The sequence below is a fragment of the Callithrix jacchus genome, chromosome 14, assembly GCF_049354715.1.
Source record: "Callithrix jacchus isolate 240 chromosome 14, calJac240_pri, whole genome shotgun sequence".
NCBI classification, from domain to species: domain Eukaryota; kingdom Metazoa; phylum Chordata; class Mammalia; order Primates; family Cebidae; genus Callithrix; species Callithrix jacchus.
In genome coordinates this window covers 105,937,147-105,955,931 of record NC_133515.1, presented here as the reverse complement: position 1 = coordinate 105,955,931, position 18,785 = coordinate 105,937,147, and the positions used below count along the sequence as shown (strand labels likewise).

Sequence of the window (18,785 nt, the reverse complement as noted above, 5' to 3'; positions counted from 1 at the left end):
TTAACACTATGAAGAAAGCAAGGAAATGAACACAATATTCCAGAAGTCATTCCTCTCTGAAATGGGGTCTAAAAAAGGCACACCGGGAGCTTAAATGGGTTTTCCTTAAGTTGGAGTGCAAGTGGCTTTCATCATCCTCTAAAAGCGTACAATCTCCTGCAAATCTAATTTTTAAAACCAACTCCTCAGGAAAGGGAGAATGTACTAGTACAAAAAGCTCTAAAAATAAATAAATAAATAACTAGAAGGGAGGGAAGGGAAAAGAAAAAAACATAAATTCTCCCAATATTATTAACTTAAAATTCTCTTTTCTAAATAATAATGAATCAATTTCTATAATGATTTAAAGTTCTAAGTGGTACTGGCCAAATTTTATTTAATTTTATATAGCTACCTTTTAAATAGGGAGCCAAATAATATGAATCCTTTAGCTTCACTATCTTCATCACCAAAACAGGAGGAGTCAGACAGGAAAGCCAGTCATCCCCATTAGTCTAAAAAAGGGGAAGCAGAAAGAGGTGCTGAGGGCCAGTGTTCTCCTGGAGAAAGACGGAAGCTGGCAGCTACACAGAATGCAGCTTGCTCAGAGGCCTCCCACTCCTAACTGGTTTCCCTCTAAGAAAAAAAATGTAAGCCTCAAAATATATGCACATAATTCCTTAGGGGAAAAAAAACTAAAATTTCTAGTTCCTTTTCTCAACAGCTTTAAGACATGCAAATCAAGTTCTGAATCTTCCACTGCTCAACTGGCTATATTAGCTGGGACTCAGGTTAGACACAGAAAGGTCCACACTGATATGACTGAAAAATCACCTACATTTAACTTTTTTTATTTGTACTCATAATGTTTTCAGGGGGGAAAACAGTTTGATTTAAATTTTTGTCATCATTCTAATCAAATTACCACAGGCTCTTTATTCTATCAAACCAAATTCTTATCCTGAAAATAAATGGAATTCTTTAAAGATAAAATGTGTAACCCCTAAATAGAATCTTGAGCCCTGCTCTATACCCTGAACTCCAGACTCACATTTTCAATGGTCTACACATTTATACCTCAAAGTCTAACAAGCATCTGAAACTTAACATAGCCCAGTGGAAAACCTTTCATATCCACCTCTTCCCATGCTCCAAAAGGCACTTCTCTTCCTGTCCTTCCCACCCTGTCCCTAGCTCCCCACAATTATCTGCCTAGCTGCTTAGGCCAAAAACTTAGGAAGCATCATCCTTGAGTCTTCTTTTTTTCTCATACCCACACTCAATCCACCAATAAGTCATATCAGTTCTACCTTCAAGTATATCCCAAATAAAGCCACTTTTCACCACACCCCCCATTACCATCGACACCAAGCCTAGACTACTGTGACCACAAGCCAATGCCTCTCCCTGATTCAACTTTGCCGTCTACATAGTAATGAAAGCTTCTTCAGAGGTAAACCAGAGTAGCTAATTCCTCCATTCGAAGCATTTACGCTTACCCCTATGCATAGGCTGCTTCTTCCAAAGAGTGCAATATGGAAAGTGGGAGTAAAAAGAGAAACTTTACAATGGATCTGACAGACACCGCCTCAGCCAGGTGATCAGTTAAAATCAACAGTCATCAGTCACACTGAAAGTACATACCTTGGAATGATATGATGAAAATAACACTTCATCTTTGTGGTCTTCCTCTCAAACACCCATAAGCACAGACTCACCGTAAGAAAAAAATTTGATAAATCCCACTGGAGACATTTTACAAAATCCATGACAGGTAATCCTCAAAACTGACAAGGTCACCAAAAAAAAAAAAAAAAAAAAAAAAAGTCTGAGAAACTGCCACAGTCCAGAGGAAGCTTAGGAGACACAATGACTAATGCAATATGAGCTGGGCGCGGTGGCTTGAGTCTGTAATCCCAGCACTTTGGGAGGCTGAGGCAGGCTAATCACTTCTGAGACCAGCCTAGGTAACATAGTGAAATCCCATCTCTACAAAAAATACAAAATTAGCTGTGCCTGGTGGCACATGCCTATAGTCACAGCTACTAGGGAGGCTTAGGTGGGAGAATCACTTAAGCCCAGGAGGTCAAGGCTGTGGTGAGCTATGATTGCAAGACTGCACTCAAGGCTGGGTGGTAGAGCAAGATTCTGTCTCAAAAAAAGAAAAAAAGAAATACGGTAACCTGCATAAGATCCAGGAACACAAAAAGGACTCTATAAATTGAATGTCTGTGTCCCCACAAAATTAATAAGTTGAAGCCCTCACCCCCAATGTGATGGCATTTGGAGATGCGGCCTTTGGAAGGTAATTTGGGTTAGATGAAGTTGTACAGGTAGGGCCCTGAACTGACTGGACTAGTGCCCTTATGAAAAGAGACACAGAGGGCTTGCTGTCTCTCTCAGCAAGAACACATCTAGAAAAGGCCATGTGAGCACACCCCACAATGGAAGGAGAGCCCTCACCAGAACCCAACCATGCTGGCACCTGGATCTCAGACTTCCAGTCTGTGATGTGTAAGAAAATAAATTTCTGTTGTTTAATCCACAGTCTATGGTTTTTGTTATGGCAGCTAACACACACAGAGCTTAACCTTAAGTAAAAATAAAGCAATCTATCAAATAAAGTATAGAGTTTAGTCAATGATAATGTATCAATATTGCTTCACTAGTTGTGACAAATGACCATACTGATGAAACATGTTAACAAGAAGAAAAACTGGATGTAGAGTATATGGAAACTCTCTGTACTATCTTCACAGCTTTCTGCAAATTTAAAACTATTCTAAAACTAAAAGTATATTTTCAAAAATCTGATGGCTTCTTATCGTATTTATATTCTGACCAAAGTCCTCCCAGTCTCTTCCACTCATCTAACACAGCTTGCTTACTCCGGACCACCATGTTCACCTTTACAAGGGTTTCACAGGATATAAGTTACACAAGTATACACATCTGTCAAAATTGATCAAACAATACAATTAAGATCTATGCGTTTCACCATATTTACATTATATTTGATTAAAATTTTTAAAAAACATATGATTGCCAAATGAAAACTCTGATGACCTAAAAACTACCTTGAATTTGGTGGCTGAAAACACTAACATTTCTTTTGCCCTGGAACCTGGAATTTGGGCAAGGTTCAGCATGGATACCTCATTGTCTCTCTATCTGGCATCAGCCAGAGACTGGAAATATCTAAAGGCTTGCTCATTCACATGTCAGAGAATGGATGCTGGCTGTCATCTGCACTTAGCTGGGCCTGTAGGTTCAAACTCTTACACAAGGCATCTTTATATGCCCTGAGCTTCCTCACAATATGGTGGAAAACTACAAAATTTTACATTCAATATGAGCCTAATTTTGTTTCAATATACACACACACACGTTAATAAAAATATATTAACAAAAGCTGTCTCTGGAGTGAAGGGTAATGGGTGATTTTGAAATTTTCTGTTTATATGTTTTTTATTTTACAAGTTTTATATGATAAAGATGCATTACTTTCTAAATCAAATGAGAAATATACAAACTAAACTCAGTAGGTACATAACACATTACTGAAAACACAAATGAAATTAGAAATGCAAAAATGTTAAACATATTTGCATGTTATAAAAGAAAAACTAGTTATGAAGTACTTCATTTTACCTCACTTTTTAAAATACAGATGAACTGAACTTTGGCTTTGTCCTTTGTTAAGCCCAAATCCCCGCTATTTTGCTTTGGTTGGGGTCTTGGCCTTCAAAAGGCCATTGGCCTAATGTCAGCTTCCTGGTCATTTGTAGCACCCTTAAATTGGTGGAGGTCAGTGGCCACCTGAGAGCCTAAACTACCATCATTTCTGATCAACAAAGTAACATGAAAAATACAAAAACTGCATGTAATTCATACTTATTAATATATGAACATCAACTTTTAAATACACATAAACACTCTACAGTTACCTTGGAGTGTACAGTTAATAAATGACTTTATATGATTTATATATTTCTATTGTATCAGTTTAAATATTTATTTTGTTACAAGAATGAAATACAATAACTGAGAACAGGGAAACAAATGAGTTAATGTGAGTATAGAGAAAGGGTTCATTATATAACTTTTGGAAGAACATATCCTTTGAGCCAGTTATTTTAAGAAATCATTAAAAGATTTGATTATTTCATAATATATTATTCGTAAACTTGTTTAGTGTGCCAACATTAAACAAAATAACCCTTAGGAACTGTATTTGATTGTTAGTTATTTAATTCCATTCAACTAATGAAAAATAGCTTTTTTCACAAAAGAAGCGCCATTTGTGAATTCTACACATCCTTTGAGAATGAATTCAAAGACCAATAATTACCTCTGACATCTCAATATTGCAAGGAGAAAAAAATCCTAAATTCATGCATGATAATATCCATAATAAATCATACACAATAAAAATATATAAGATATATGAAGAAAAAATGAAAGTGTTAAAGAAAACTGGAGTATCTAAAACAAATGTTTTCACTACTCAAACCTGAAATTAAGTCTTAGAATGTTTTAGTAAGATAGTTCCTATTGTTTTGAATCTATGAAAAGAAACACATGTTTGCAGAAATGATTCGATGCCACTGTCAATCATTTTCAGGAGTTGACAAATCTTTGAGATTTGCCCGGCTGATATTCAGCTTTAACTCAATGTTGATTTTAACACTATCATTAGACATTTGACCCAAAATGTGATTTGATGAGCCCCTATTTCATGCAATCTTAGATAACACATATTAAGCACGCCACCTGTGTCCTTCAGTTATGCTCCTTTCTCACATCTGACACACCATCAGCCAGCTAATGTCAAATGAGTCTACTGCATCTAAAGAAATGGTATTCTCGGCATGCCTCATGGGTTCTATCATTGCTCAACAGAATCATTTATGAGAGCATGCTTATTACTAAATTAGCCATTTTATTTTCAGTACATCTTAGTAAATAATAGAGGCAAATAAATAAATAAATAAATCTTCAAATAAGTATACCAACACTGCAAAACTCTAGAGAGGACAAAACTTAGAAAGTGAACTTTCAAGATGTGGGGCTGCATCATCCCATGAGAGCTAGAAACGTTGACTCATGAGCCCATGGATTTCATAGTAGAAGACAGAGGGCTACTGATGCCTAATGTATGAATAAGCAGTTGTTCATAAGCCAGCCATGCGAAAACCATAGGAAGCGTCCAAGTGTCCAATTCTCTGAAAGGTAACCATGAAGAACTGGACTTATTGACACCACTTTTGGGTTATTCCAGAAAGTTTGCAAACACATAGATGACAAACTCTTTATCAAGTACAACTATCCAGAAATGAAGCTGGCTGCCCTAACAGGGAGCAAGCTCTGCACCAGCATAAGTGTTCAACTACAAGCCAGACGACCACCACCTGAGGTCTCCTAGGGAAAATTTTATTTCACACAAGCAGTTTGCACAGAAGGTGCAATGGCAGCCATAGCTACCATTTCTAGAGTACTCATTACACAGTACACTCTTGTGCACCCAGATAAACTCACACTGCTTGTAAGGGATGCTACATTGCAGAACCACAACTGGAACACAGGTTGACTCCTGAACCCATGATTTTAGTCACTATAATTTACATATATGAAATACATTTGTTTTTTCATTTACTGTATCATCAAACCCTGCCAACTCGACCCTCTGCTCTCTGAAATTTGAGGCCTAGAAAAAAGCCTGGCAATCAATAAATACTGAATGAGTTGGCTGTCCCTTCTTTACACTGCAGTTTCCTTAACTAGAAGCTGCGCTTTTACTCCAGAATTCCAGGAAAATTTATACTTTTTCCTTCATTTCACTAGAGCTAAACTCCAATATCACACATTTATCAAATCTAGAGATAGAGACAAAATAGGGAAAGTATTTTAACATTTTTATGTTACTTTGTAGTGGTTCCTGCTTTCTATAAAATACAAAAAGGAAAACAATCCAAGTCCAGTTGCTGCACTATTCCAGTATTTTCTCTTTGCTGACATGGTACAAACATCCTTTTATCTTTAATATACTAAGAATTTTAATATTAATTTCTAAGAATTTTTAAATCTACTGAAGTGTTTTCTTCCCAATGCAATATTCGTTATAAATTATTTAACAGATCACTTTATAATCCTATAAAGTAAAACTCTGAGTCTATGCCAAAAACCTTCTTGGAATATTTCTCCATTAATTTATATTTTCTGTACCTTAAAAAGAAACTGAGTCCTTAGAAATGAGTTCCCTCAATTCATATAAAAATTGCAACAGACGATACAGTTCCACAATACCTAGAATCCACTCTCTAATTTTGATTAGTATATCAGAATTTCCATTCAGAGGCTCAATGTTTGATGCCAAGTTTACCAAAACTTTCCTTTACTATGTGGCTTTAAAAGTATTTTCCAAGAACAAAAGGTGAAGACATAAATAGTTTCATCGTACAGGAAATATACAAGGACTATAATTATAGCACCCAACATTACAAGCTTATACTAAGGACCCTTTAGCTATCTCCAAAGATATTAAGTACTAGCTCAACAAACCTCTACCCTGTCCTCTACGTTCATCTTCTTGGCTCTACTTACAACCCAAAAATCTCTGTCACTGCTATTCTTGGGATGCAACTAATATGAACAGCTGTGTCAGTATTAGTAAAGGCATGCTGACACTCACAGTGAAGCCCCCTGCAGATTAAACCTAAACTCCAAAGCTGGTAACTCCAGAGTTATCACAAAACAAAACATTTTGGCCAAAAATCAATACACATTCTAGGAAAACTGAAAAACTGACATGGGCTTATCAAGACCTTTCCAAGTATTTCTTTATTCCCCTCCAGCTAGACATTTCTTTAATGTCATATACCATAAAATAGCCTTGACGATGTAAACCAATTAATAATAGTAATACTGGATCTGCAAAAAGGATAAAATGATAGCAGTGTGAAATTCCAACCTTCCACTGTAATGGGGTATTGACTTTCAAGATGGAAATATTTCCAAGATGTGATCCTCTCCAAATGAAAAGAACTAGTAAGATAAAATGTGAAACTCTTTTGGCCAATTTAAGGATAAAATTACTAAATGGTGAAATATAAGAACTATATCTTCAACCACTGCTTGACATGGGTTCCAAGCATTCTGTAGTCCTCAGTGCCCCGCTCTGGTTATAATCTCATTTGTCAATGTTCCTTTTAAGTCTCAGAACACAAGTGTACTTCAGATTGGACTGAATACCATAAACTGTAACAGAAACTGCTACCTAATTCCTGGTGGCCAATAAACTAATCTAGTCTAGAGAAAACTTAAAATGTTACCCAAATTTTTTTAAATCATATTTTTTAAAAAAATCAAAATTTCCATCTTCCCTTGACAAATCAGCTTTAGCAGCACCAAGCCAACATTCCTTTATGTTCACCATTAGCAAAGTGGGTAGGGGCTTTCCCTTTAGACGGGACATGGGCTTGCAGATGGTCCTGCTGTCCATACCTCAGAAAACCCGTGCATCTGCCTTTACATTCATGTTCCTTCCCTGGTACCCACCAGGTTGGCATTAGCTACTTCACCTAACCCCATGATCTGGTCAACTAAGCAATACCATACAATAAACAAAAACTCCCAGGACTTGTTAATAAAATATACATCTGGTCTCAAGTCATTTTCATCTATATAATTAATTTCTAGCCCTTTAATGCACATCTTTCCATCTATCTTGAAATTTAATATTGTTCAATTAAATACATCCAATTTTAATTACTATTTATTGAGCACCCAGTAGATGAATGGTTTTGGAGCTACTTGTTCTGTAAAAGGCAGCACCTCTCTCCATTCATTCATTTTGTTTAATACACAGATGAGGTCTCACTACATTGCCCGGGCTGATCTCAAACTCCTGGACTCAAGGATTCCTCCTGCCTTGGCCTCCCAAAGTGCTGGGATTATGGGCATGAGCCACTGCACCTAGGCCTCTCCATTCAGTTTTAACAAGGGAAGTGTCATTTAGATGTTTTTCTTGTATGTATTGTAGTTTTAGCTGTAATTTAGTTTCAAAAAGAAAATTAAAAGAACCAGAATGTTGTGTGTTTATATAAGCAGGGAGCTACCTATTTAAATATATACAATACATATAATTGAACAACTTAAATACATCTAAAATTATATATTATGTATAACTCTGACCTTCCACTAACACCTAAGTCTGGCACAGAAAATCTCCAAAACCCAAAAAAGTTTCTATAAGATAATGGATTAAATTGGGATGCTACATCTTTGTCCAGTACCTACACAGAAGCAAGGCATGCTGGTCAGAGTTTGGGACTTCCCAGAAGAATGTGGTCCACAGGGTTGGCAGCCGGCTGGTCGCCCAGCTCCTCAGAGCGTTCCCCACTCCAAGGGGACACAAGTTTACCTGTTCCTTTGAGCTTCTCTGGGAGGATCTGTCGATGACTCATCTGCTGCTGCCCAAAAGCCAGGCTTCCCTGGACTGGATGGATGGCTGAAGGACATGGAGGCTGGGTGAGGTATCTCAAAGGAGTCTTTCTGGAGAGCCCTACTAAAAGGACACTGAAAGTGGCAGTCCTTTGTTCTTTATCGATAAAGACAATTGTGCAACTGCAGGCTTCTTTTATCTGAATCTCTTGATTAAAACGCTCATAAAGCTTCTCTTTCCAACCACACCTGACACTGTAATCATCCAGCTGAGAATACTGGTACTTCCCAGAGTTATCTTCAATTCTTTTTTAATAATCCAGCCAAAATCCCCAAAAATTCTTCAATGATTTGCATGTCCTCATCTTCCTTTTAAATAACCCATTTGAAAAAAATAGTCAGCCAAAAAGGTTTCTATCACTCACTTCTTACCTAAGAGAGACCTGCTGCATAGTCCTTCAATGAGCCTAACCACCAAACACATCAAAATGCTCACAACTCCACAGCAGTAAGAGGCACAGACCAGCTGCAAGAGAGCACAGCTGCAGAGTGACCTGACCCCAATTTGGGGAGCTCAGTCTGTGGAGAAGATTGTCAGCCAGTAAAGTGAATGTCCACAGATTCCCCAGCCCCTAACCCCTAACCCCTTCTACCTGGCTCAGGAGGCGTGAGTACCAGTGCAAGACAGGGAAAGTACACAGTTCCCAGGAAAAGTCCCCTGGAAGCACCCAGTGTGACCCAACTAGACCACACCCTCAGAATCTGGCCTTCCTAACTTCCTCGGCAGGACCTGGCCCTTGCTACCAGGATAAGTGCTCTAAGGAGCTGTGGTGTTGCAAGTCTGAAAATCACTGCATTCTACTGCAATCACTTTCTCCGCTGTACCTTGTGTCTTGTATACCACCTGGCATACATGAGACACTCAACTCCTTGTAAGAGGGATGACAGAGAACACTCTCCTAGACTCTGAAGAATACGAAGCCTTTAACAGCACAGTGCCCTGCCCTGGCAAGGCACTTAAAATCAGTAACACCCAAAGCACCAGGTTTTGTCTCTGTGTGCATCGTCTGTTTGGTGCAAATCACAACTCTGTGGGGAGGGACCTACCAGGTGCCCTATTTTATAGACGAGGAAACTAAAGCAAATAAAAGATCAGCACCTTGCCACAAGCACAGGGCTAACAAGAGACAGTCAGAAGCTGAGCCAGTCTACGCTTTCATCATACCAGCCCTGCGGACTCCAAACATGCTCCACACCAAGAATGGTCCTAAGTAGACGGGACACAAAGTTGAGTAAGCGGAGGTCCTTATTCTTAAGGAATTTAGTTTGGGAAGGAGAATTGTAAAGCAAGGAAAACAACGCAATGCTCCAGGTGTTATAGCAAGGCACGAGGGGACTGTTTGGAAGGCCCTAACCGACAGGGTGGCCCAGTCACCTGGGAACATCAGGCACACTCTCATAGCACTGCTTCCTGGAGTTGGAAGGAGATTCACATAAGACAAGAAGCCAGCAGAGAGGGGCCAGGACTGCACGTGGAATCTTGCCGTTAACTCCTTCCTAAGAAAGAACTGGATGACACTGGGTTTCTGCTGTACAGAGATGGGACACGCTGGATAGTCCAGAGCAAAGGAGAGAGGTGGGGCAGGACTACCAAGGGCCTCTTCTCTTCTCTCAGTCCTATAGAACACTGACCTCAGGACATAAATGCTGCACAGGATATGAGACAGTTGCTTGAAGGGGTCCCAAGTCATCAGTGCAGCTGGAAGGCCTGAAGCCTAAGGCAGAAGTACTACAAATACTTAGGGCATGTAGGTATAGCATGCACGAATGAACATACCATGCATGCAAGATGCCCAAAAAGGGAGGAAAGGACAGGGCAAATCTTAAAACGCTTCATCAAGAAAGCACAGGCTTTAGCTGACTTATTGAAAAATATGGATCTGTCAAGCCAAAAAGTGTAGCAGGGATTTCAGGAGGAAACAGCTTAATCAAAGGCAAGGAGTTAAAAGACAGAAAATGTATTGAGGAGAATTTTAAGTAATTGAGTATACAAGTACTTCAAGCAGCAGAAAGCCAGGATTTAAATTCCAGCTCACCACTTCTGCATACATGGCTTTAAGCAATTTACTTCGCATGTGTGGAAAGAGTGTGACAGTTTGCCAGGGGTAGGGGGTTGAATAAGCCCTTCTTCCAAGGTTCTAAGCCTACCCCATCAGATAGAGGCTCTCAAAGGTAATCTCACAGTAAGAATAGAACTGCCATATAATCCAGCAATCTCACTACTGGTTGCAATGAGCCAAGATTGAGCCACTGCATTCCAGCCTATCTCAATAAATAAACAAGTAAAATTGTAAAAGGAGGGGAAAAAGAATCAGATGGAGCAGGCTCTCTCACAGCGCAGGCCAAAAGGGACACTTGGCCCAGGCCTCCCATTCAGAAAGGACCCCAAATCTAGATTTTCAAGATTTTCTACACATGAGATTATATAAACAGTCACCAGAGACGCAGTGACAGGATTGAAGGGAGATATGTACATCATCCAGCTTTAGTCTTGTCTTGTTTCAAACTGCCTACAGCAGAAGGCACTATGAATTTCATTTTTCCCAAATCTTGTGACTATATTGTCAACAGCACAACTGCACTGCCTTATATTTCAGTGGGTACATGTTAATGTGTTAAATATAAGCCTTTTAAAAATATACATTCCATTGTAATAAACTTTTAATAATATGGAGAGCCTAAAACTTTGGCCCAAGTCTCTTATCTGTGATGGTGGTCAGAGGTGGGGGTAAGTAGGAGCCCTGTCAAAAATGCAGACTCCCTGGCCCTCACTGGGTAGAGCCTAGGAATGTATATTTTTAATAACAATTCCAAGTGACTTTTCACACAAGTGGTCTCAGAGCCACACTTTAAAAAAGCACTGCAATGGCTCAGCAACATGGAAGCTGTGAAGAGTTTTAGGCAAAGAAGTAAGTGATGAGTGCTGCGTGTCTCAACATTTGCCACTGGATGTGGCTGCGAGTGTCAGAGACAGAAGCCTGATTATAATGGTTTTAAAAGTGAACTGGAATTAGGAAATCAACTATGCTTTCAAAATCCATGACTGAGAATAAAGAGACAAAATAAGAATGTGCATAAAGGAGTCTGACAAGGGTCTTTATTTGTATTCATTGGGTAGAGAAATAAGTAATACTGAAGTAACCCTAATGTTCTAGATTGCATTTAAATGCAATCCAGATCCACTCTCCTCTCTATTCTGTTCCCCCAAAGCTCCAACTTGTCATCTGAAGGAGACCCTAGCAGGAGATGAGAGGATAGGAGAAGTGAGAGGCCAATAAACAGAGATGAAGCCTATTTGTACTTACAGGGGCAGTAACAACATAGAAAGCGTTTTTAAATCAGGGAGACAAAGAGCTCTTAAAGCAGTAAGGAAGCAGAAAAACCACCTTTGACTCCAAATTCAAAACTAGATTTTAATCCTAGTTTAACCACTGTGTGGGCATATGACCGAACCAAGCCTTGTATTTCTCTTCCTAAAAAGGAAGTCCTAAAGATTAAAAATGAAATACATATGAACAGATGTTAACTTCTCAAAATAAAAACATAAATAAATTCCAGGAATCTCATAATTTATAAAGAGGGAGGAAATGTGCATCAAACATCTACTAGAAGCCTGGCATTTTACATCAATTATGGTTTCAATCTTCACAGTAACCTACAAGTAGGTACTACTACTATTATCACCATGGTTTCACCATCTTGGCCAGGCTGGTCTTGAACTCCTGACCCCATGATCCACCCGCCTCGGCCTCCCAACGTACTGGGATTACAGGCAGGAGACACCACACCCAGCCCCTCCTCTAAGTTTTTATTTATTCTCTCTCCAACTTGGACCAAAAAGAATTTGGGCAGCTTCATCAGTTAATAAGACAGAGAATCATAGAATTTTAAAACTAAGCCCAACACACATAGAGGAGGAAACTCATTTACGTACAGTAACATATCTAAACTTGTTAACTGACAGGGGCTAAGATAAAGATTCGATATTCTCAGTCCCATATGCCTTCCTGATGAAAAGGAATCATCCACAACAGACTGGGTATTTCAGTGTTCTCATGATGAAGTCTAACGCTCATTATGAGTATAAAAGTAAACAGGAGAGACAAATGAGTTAAATACTGATGTTCTAAACCTACAGTATTCAAATAGCAAGTTTAAAATAAATCTTTGATCTGCTTGTTTTGTTGCCATTCACCTTCTTTTTCCAAAAGTTATACTCTTAAGAAGGCTCAATAATGAGAACTTCACTTGTTTCTTCATCTATAAAATGGAATTCATCACAGTACAGACCTGCAGGAAGATTAAAGAGGTTAATGTTTTAAACTACTCTTTTCCCTAACATCAACTTCACGTCACTGGTTATCTGCACAGTGCGGGGGGGGGGGGGAATACAGAAAGGATCAGTCAATGAACTGTTCAAAAAGGAAATAAAGATCTCATAAGCCCACACTGCTTTCTCTCCCTTACACACATCATCATTTTCTCTGTGTCAACCACAACCCCTAGCCCTTCAGTGTTGACTTCAGGGGCCTGTAGGAAGCTGTTGCTCTCCACCTTTCCCTCCAAAATATGTTGATAGCTCAGATCTAAAACAATGATCTACCAAAAATATTTGCCATATACTATTAAAACTATAAACTAAAATTGACCTTTATTATTCAAATGGTAAAACCATACATGCGTGCACACACACACACCCATGAAGCTAAATACTTCAGGCCTTGAACTTTATCTCACTTCACAAGGTGTTGTGAGGATTTGATTAAATAGTATAATCTGTGTGAAACAGCTTTGAAAACTGTATTAAGTGTTAGACGTTATAATTATTATCTGACTTTGCAGGATTAATAACATATAACCGTTCCTCCTTCCCCTTCCCCCTCCAAACCTTTCAAAATATCCCGAGTCTCCATCTTGCCCCCTCCCTGCCCAGAATTCAGCACATCATCTCTAAAACAATGACCCCTGTCCCTAAACATGGCTGTTCAATGACTTTATACAGGCCAGCCTCATCCCTAACTGGCCTTCTGCCAAGTATGCCATCCTGGATATCACATCACTAGGGAAATTTACTCTAGTTTCATAGCAGTAATTACAGCATGATGAGAAATAAGGACAGAAAAGTGTTAAAAAGGAAAGAAAGAGCAGGGAGGGAGAAAGAGGGAAAAGGCTGGATAGCAACCTGAATCTGGAGTTAGGCAAATCGATGTAATAGAGTATATGATATGTTAAGATTAAAAAAAAAAAAAAAACACTAAAAAATAGGTTGATCTGGGACATTTAATTATTTTCTTGTTTCATTTTGGTATTTGTTTTTGAGTCTTAAAAATCCAGTACATCAGTGACAATTAATAATAAAGGACACAAATACCTTCAATTATTCCTTACATTGTCTAAATAGCACATTTGGCACAGCTCTTTCTCAGTCCAATTCCTTCCTCAAAACCCACTTCTCCATACACTCCTTTAATCATAACCACCTACCAAACATTACCCCAGAAATAAAGTCTTCTGAAAGCAAGGTCTAGAAAGGCAAACATCAGATGCCAGATACTTCCCATCTTAGAGCATCGTGTAACCTCACTTGATAATATATTCTGTATTTTTATTTAAATTTAAGGCCTATTGAACAAATACTATGGCTACCTCAAGGTCACTCTGGAATTCTCAGTAAAAATTAAACCACCCAGGAGTCTAAGGCAAAATCTTTTGCTTCTTTTCTTCCCTGGCCTCAGCCTAATTCCAAAACACTTCCTCCTTTCTGCTACCTTGCCCTGCAAGGTGCATTCTTACATTCCATGCAGACCAATAATTTCCATCATCTCAGAATTTCCACACTTACCTAGTAAAAAGTTAATTGTTTTCCTTACACTAAAGTCCCTCTTACTCTGACATCAAACAACTGCTTTTATAATTTCCTAATTTTTCAAAACATTGTTAGTTAGCACATACCAAATTAACATACTAACAAGTTGGATTTTTACACTTTTCATTTCCTGACTTGTCTTTTTCCTGTTGAATCACTTTATCAGATTATAAAAAATTTGTTAGCTTTCTCTCAACTTGGACTAAATTACTTACATTATAAAAATTTTCTATTTTGCTCAATTTTAAAAATGGTAAATGACTTTAGTCATCTAATTTTACAAAATGAGCTTTTTAAGATATTTCAACAGCTTCATCAACAAGAAAGTCAACTCTTAGGTGCTTCAAAGAAACAATTTATTATCACTATGAAAAGTTAAGGCTTGTGTGATATTAATTCAATATTTTAAAGACTTGTTCAAAGAGAAAATAACTCAAAATACAGTCATGTGTCACTTAATGATGGTGCTATATTCTGAAAAATGCATCATTAGGCAATTTTGTTGCTGTGTGGACGCCATAGTGTACTTAAACAAACCTAGATAGCATAGCCTACTACACACCTAGGCCAGAAGGTACAGCCTATTGCTCCTAGGATACAAACCTATACTGTACTGAATACTGGAGTAACTAACACAATAGTAAGTATGTATCTAAACATTTGAAAGATACAGTAAAAATACAGCATAAAATATTTAAAATGGTACATCCATATGGGTCATTCACCAGGAAGGGAGCCTACAGGACTAGAAGTCGCTCTGGGTGAGTGAGTTGTGCATGAATGCGAAGGCGCAGGACTTTACTGGACACCACTGTAGACGTCATAAACACTCTACAGTTAGGCTACACTGAATTTATAAAATATATTCCCCTTTCTTCAATAATAAGTTAACCTTGGCTTACTGTAATTTTTTTCTTTTTAATTTTTTAACTCTTTTATAATAACAGAGTAAAACACACATTGTACAGTTGTACAAAAATATTCTTTATATCCTTATCCTATAAGCTTTTTCCTTTTAAAATTTTTTTAATTTAAAAAACCATTGAAAACTAAGACACAAACACAAACACTAGTCTAGGCCCACACAGGGTCAGGATCATTAATATAACTGTCTTCCACCTCCACATCCTGTCCCACTAGAAGGTCTTCAGGGGCAACAGCATGCATGGAGCTGTTATATCCTATAATAACAATGCCTTCTGGATTATTTCCTGAAGGGCCTGCCTCAGGCTGTTCTACAGTTAACTTTTTTTTTTAATAAACAGGCGTATACTCTAAAACGACAATAAAAAATATAGTAAATACATAAACCAGTGGCACACTTAGCATTATCAAGTATTCTGCACTGTACATAATTTTATGTGCTAGACTTTTATAGGATTGGCAGCACAGTAGGTTTGTTTACACTGGCATCACCACATGAGTAATGTGTTGTGCTACAACATGACGACTACAGCTTTACCAGGCAATAGGAACTGTTCAGCTCTGTTCTAATCTATGGGACCACCATCGGATACGTTGTCTGACTACCAAAATGTCACCATGCAGTGCGCGACTGTGCTATATGCAAAGTCAGCAGTATACATGGCTGTACAAACTTAGAGTAGTCCCAAGGTACCAACTCAAGACCTTTAGCTAACAAAGAAGGATGTCACTTTCCCTTGATTCTCCTGCTTATTTCAGTACTGAAAAGAACTTTCTCTGGATGTTTAAATGAGTTCATTAATATCAAATCAAGTTAAACAGTTATAAGCATTATACAAATGAATAGGTATTACTAGCACAGTGAAGAAAATATTTCACCATGGCAGGGACGAGTAGGGCAATGGCAGACATGGAGGGAGAGGAAAAGAAAGGGGGGAGAGAAAAAGAGAACGTCTCTCTGAAAGAAATGTAAATGTATAAACCTATCTCCCGTGCTCCTCATCAGCAAGGAACTTTTCAACAGACACCCACCCTGCATTTGCTGATACACTGGCAGCAGCCTATTTAAGGGAGGAGTGTGATATGCTGAAAGGTCATACACTGCACCCCAGTGTGGAAACGTCAGCGAGAATCCTCCACAGGGCCGAGGATGAAAATTCCTAAATTCTGGTCAATTTATTAATAAAGAGAGAAGAATATTTTCTTCAAATACACGATTAATTTCACCACCACACTTTATTAGCATGACACACATTAGAACTGTTGTTCAAGATAGATGGGGATAGATACTTTACTATTTATCACCCAGAAATTATGACTGCGATGTGAGATTTCAACAGAAGCCACAATTGTTTAACACCCTTTCGACATACTTAAGTTGATTTTATTTAAAATAGTATGGCACAAGGCAGCTAGTAACCTAATGTCAGGTTTCCAGACTGCTGCTATGAAAAGCCATCCGGACAAAAAGGAACCCTGTATTGAAACGAAATCCCTGAGGACTAAATGACAGCAGCACCTTCAAGTTCAAGACAGTGAACCAGGATCCCGTGTAAAGTGCAAACAAACACTTCCAGGTTAAGTACACTTGAAATCATTGTAAGCAAAATTTCCAAAGTTAACTACCCTTAGCCTGGAGCTAGAGCAATCACCTAACTATACCCCCACCCCATCAACAATTTCCCTAAATCTCACTCTCACAACAAAATACTTCCAAACTTTCTCTTCTGAGTAAAATGGCGCTGCTTTTCCATCACAATGCTGTTTATTTCTCAGTAATCCGTAGGCTCCTTAAACCATCAAACTCGATTGGCCTCATTTAAATGCCACCCTTCCCTAGACACTGTCAAGAGCTTTTTTAGGGCTGGGCCATGAGGTACGGTGGCTGCATCTATCGACAAGGTTGCAACTTTCTCAGCCAGAATCCTGGGATTAACTCCCTCTGACTTTTCTTCGTAACCTGTCTGCCTTCCCCCAAACTGTTGCCTCTGTCTCTCTTAAACCACACTCCAACGCAAACTGTCCCCAAAGTGCAGTAGCGCTTAAGCCTCTCCGGGCCCCTCGCACCTATCGACGCCGTCTCCGGGCCCCTGCACACCCAGACCCAAGCATCAGCCTCTCCGGGGGTCTCTCAGAGCCGCGCGCGGGGCAGGCAGCACCACCGACCTCCCCAAAGGGCAGCTTTCCGCACCCTGTCTACACCCTGGTCCCTGCACACCGGGGGCTGCCCCGGGACCCGACCACGGGGTCCGAGCGCCGCTGCCGCGGAGGGCAAGGACCGCATGCACACCCGCACGCCCAAACGACCACCCTTCCCGGGGGTTGTCGCTGGCAACAACACCCGGCCCACCCAACCCGGCCCGGGGATGGGGGGCTGGGGGCGCACCGGGGATAGGGGGCTCCGGGACAATAACCGGCTTGGTGCCCCCTCCCTTACAGGGAGCGGTGGGCAGGGGGGCACCGGGTGCCCGGCCCCAGCCCCCATCCTCCTCCCGGGGCCCCCGGTCGGGTGGCACCGCGGCCGAGAGGGGCGGCAAGGGCGCGACGCCGGGCGCCGGGGCGCCTCGGGGTACCTGGTCGATGGGTAGCTGCACGGCGTTGCTGAGGGGCTGCAGCAGGGTGGAGCCCGTGGTGCTGGTGGTGGCCATGGCCGGGCCTCGGCGCTCCGACCGCCCGCGCCGCTCGCCCGCTCGCGCTGTGCCGGGCAACGACGAGGATGGGGATGCAGCGACGCGCCCGCCCCTGGGCCGCCCGCTGTCTGAGCGCGGAGCAGGGAGGGCCGGGGAGGGGCCGGGGGCGGCGCCCGGCTCGCACCTCCCCCTCCGCCGCCGCCGCCGCCGCCCCCAACCGCCCTGCACCGGCGCGGCCCCTCCTGTCGTCGTCCCCGCCGTCCCCGCCCCGGCGCCCCCGCCGCATCCCCCGCGCCCGACTTCCAGCAGCTTCCAGCGCCCCCTCCCCACCTTGCGCGCTCTCGCTCCAGACAGCTGCGCCGCCCAATTGCGGCGCGGCGCCCCGACGCCCGCAGCCAATCAGAGAGCGCCGGCCGCGCCACGCGCCTCCTCCGTGCCGAGGACCCGGGCGAGGGGGCTGAGGCGCGGCCCGGGCTGTTGCCGGAGGGCGGTTGGCCAGTGTCATGGGGCGAGCTCCTCGGGTGGGAGCGAGGAAGAGCGTTTTTGCCCCGCACCCCTCGGTTTCTCCTCGCTGGAATGTCGCAGCCCCCCACCCCTCCCTAGGAGGGACGGCAGACAACAAAGGGTCCCGGGGTGGCGGCCAAAGGGGCGATGTGAGGGACGCGGCCGAGCCAGCCCAGGGGGAAGTTTGGGGACCAAGGTGAGGGCTGGGAGGACGACAAACCAAAACAGCGACCTGGCTGAGAAGCCCCTTTGTCTGTGAGACTGCCCGGTGAAAGCCCAAAGCTGAAAGCAGCCTCGAAGTCTGACGCTTTCGTCGCTCTCCAGCCTCACCCGGGCCTTTGGGCTATATGGGAGCCGGGCCTGGGTTCGACGCCGGCGGG

The 18,785-nt window shown here is 41.3% G+C and overlaps 1 protein-coding gene across 7 annotated transcripts in view; it reads right to left on the bottom strand.

Moving 5' to 3' along the window:
- Positions 1-18,272, bottom strand: part of MBOAT2 (membrane bound glycerophospholipid O-acyltransferase 2) — a 148,262-nt gene extending 129,990 nt beyond the window's left edge. For 5 of the 7 annotated variants that reach the window (XM_078350002.1, XM_078349999.1, XM_017964568.4 and 2 more), the window contains exon 1: positions 17,845-18,031. Coding sequence is in view for 1 of the 7 variants with exons in the window: in XM_017964568.4 (XP_017820057.1) it covers positions 17,845-17,919 (75 nt within the window). In the remaining 6 variants the exon portion in view is untranslated. Of the gene's footprint in view, positions 1-17,844; positions 18,032-18,231 lie in introns of those variants that run through there. The other 2 variants (XM_035273286.3, XM_054245237.2) reach the window with 1 other exon arrangement.
- Positions 18,273-18,785: the final 513 nt, after the last annotated feature.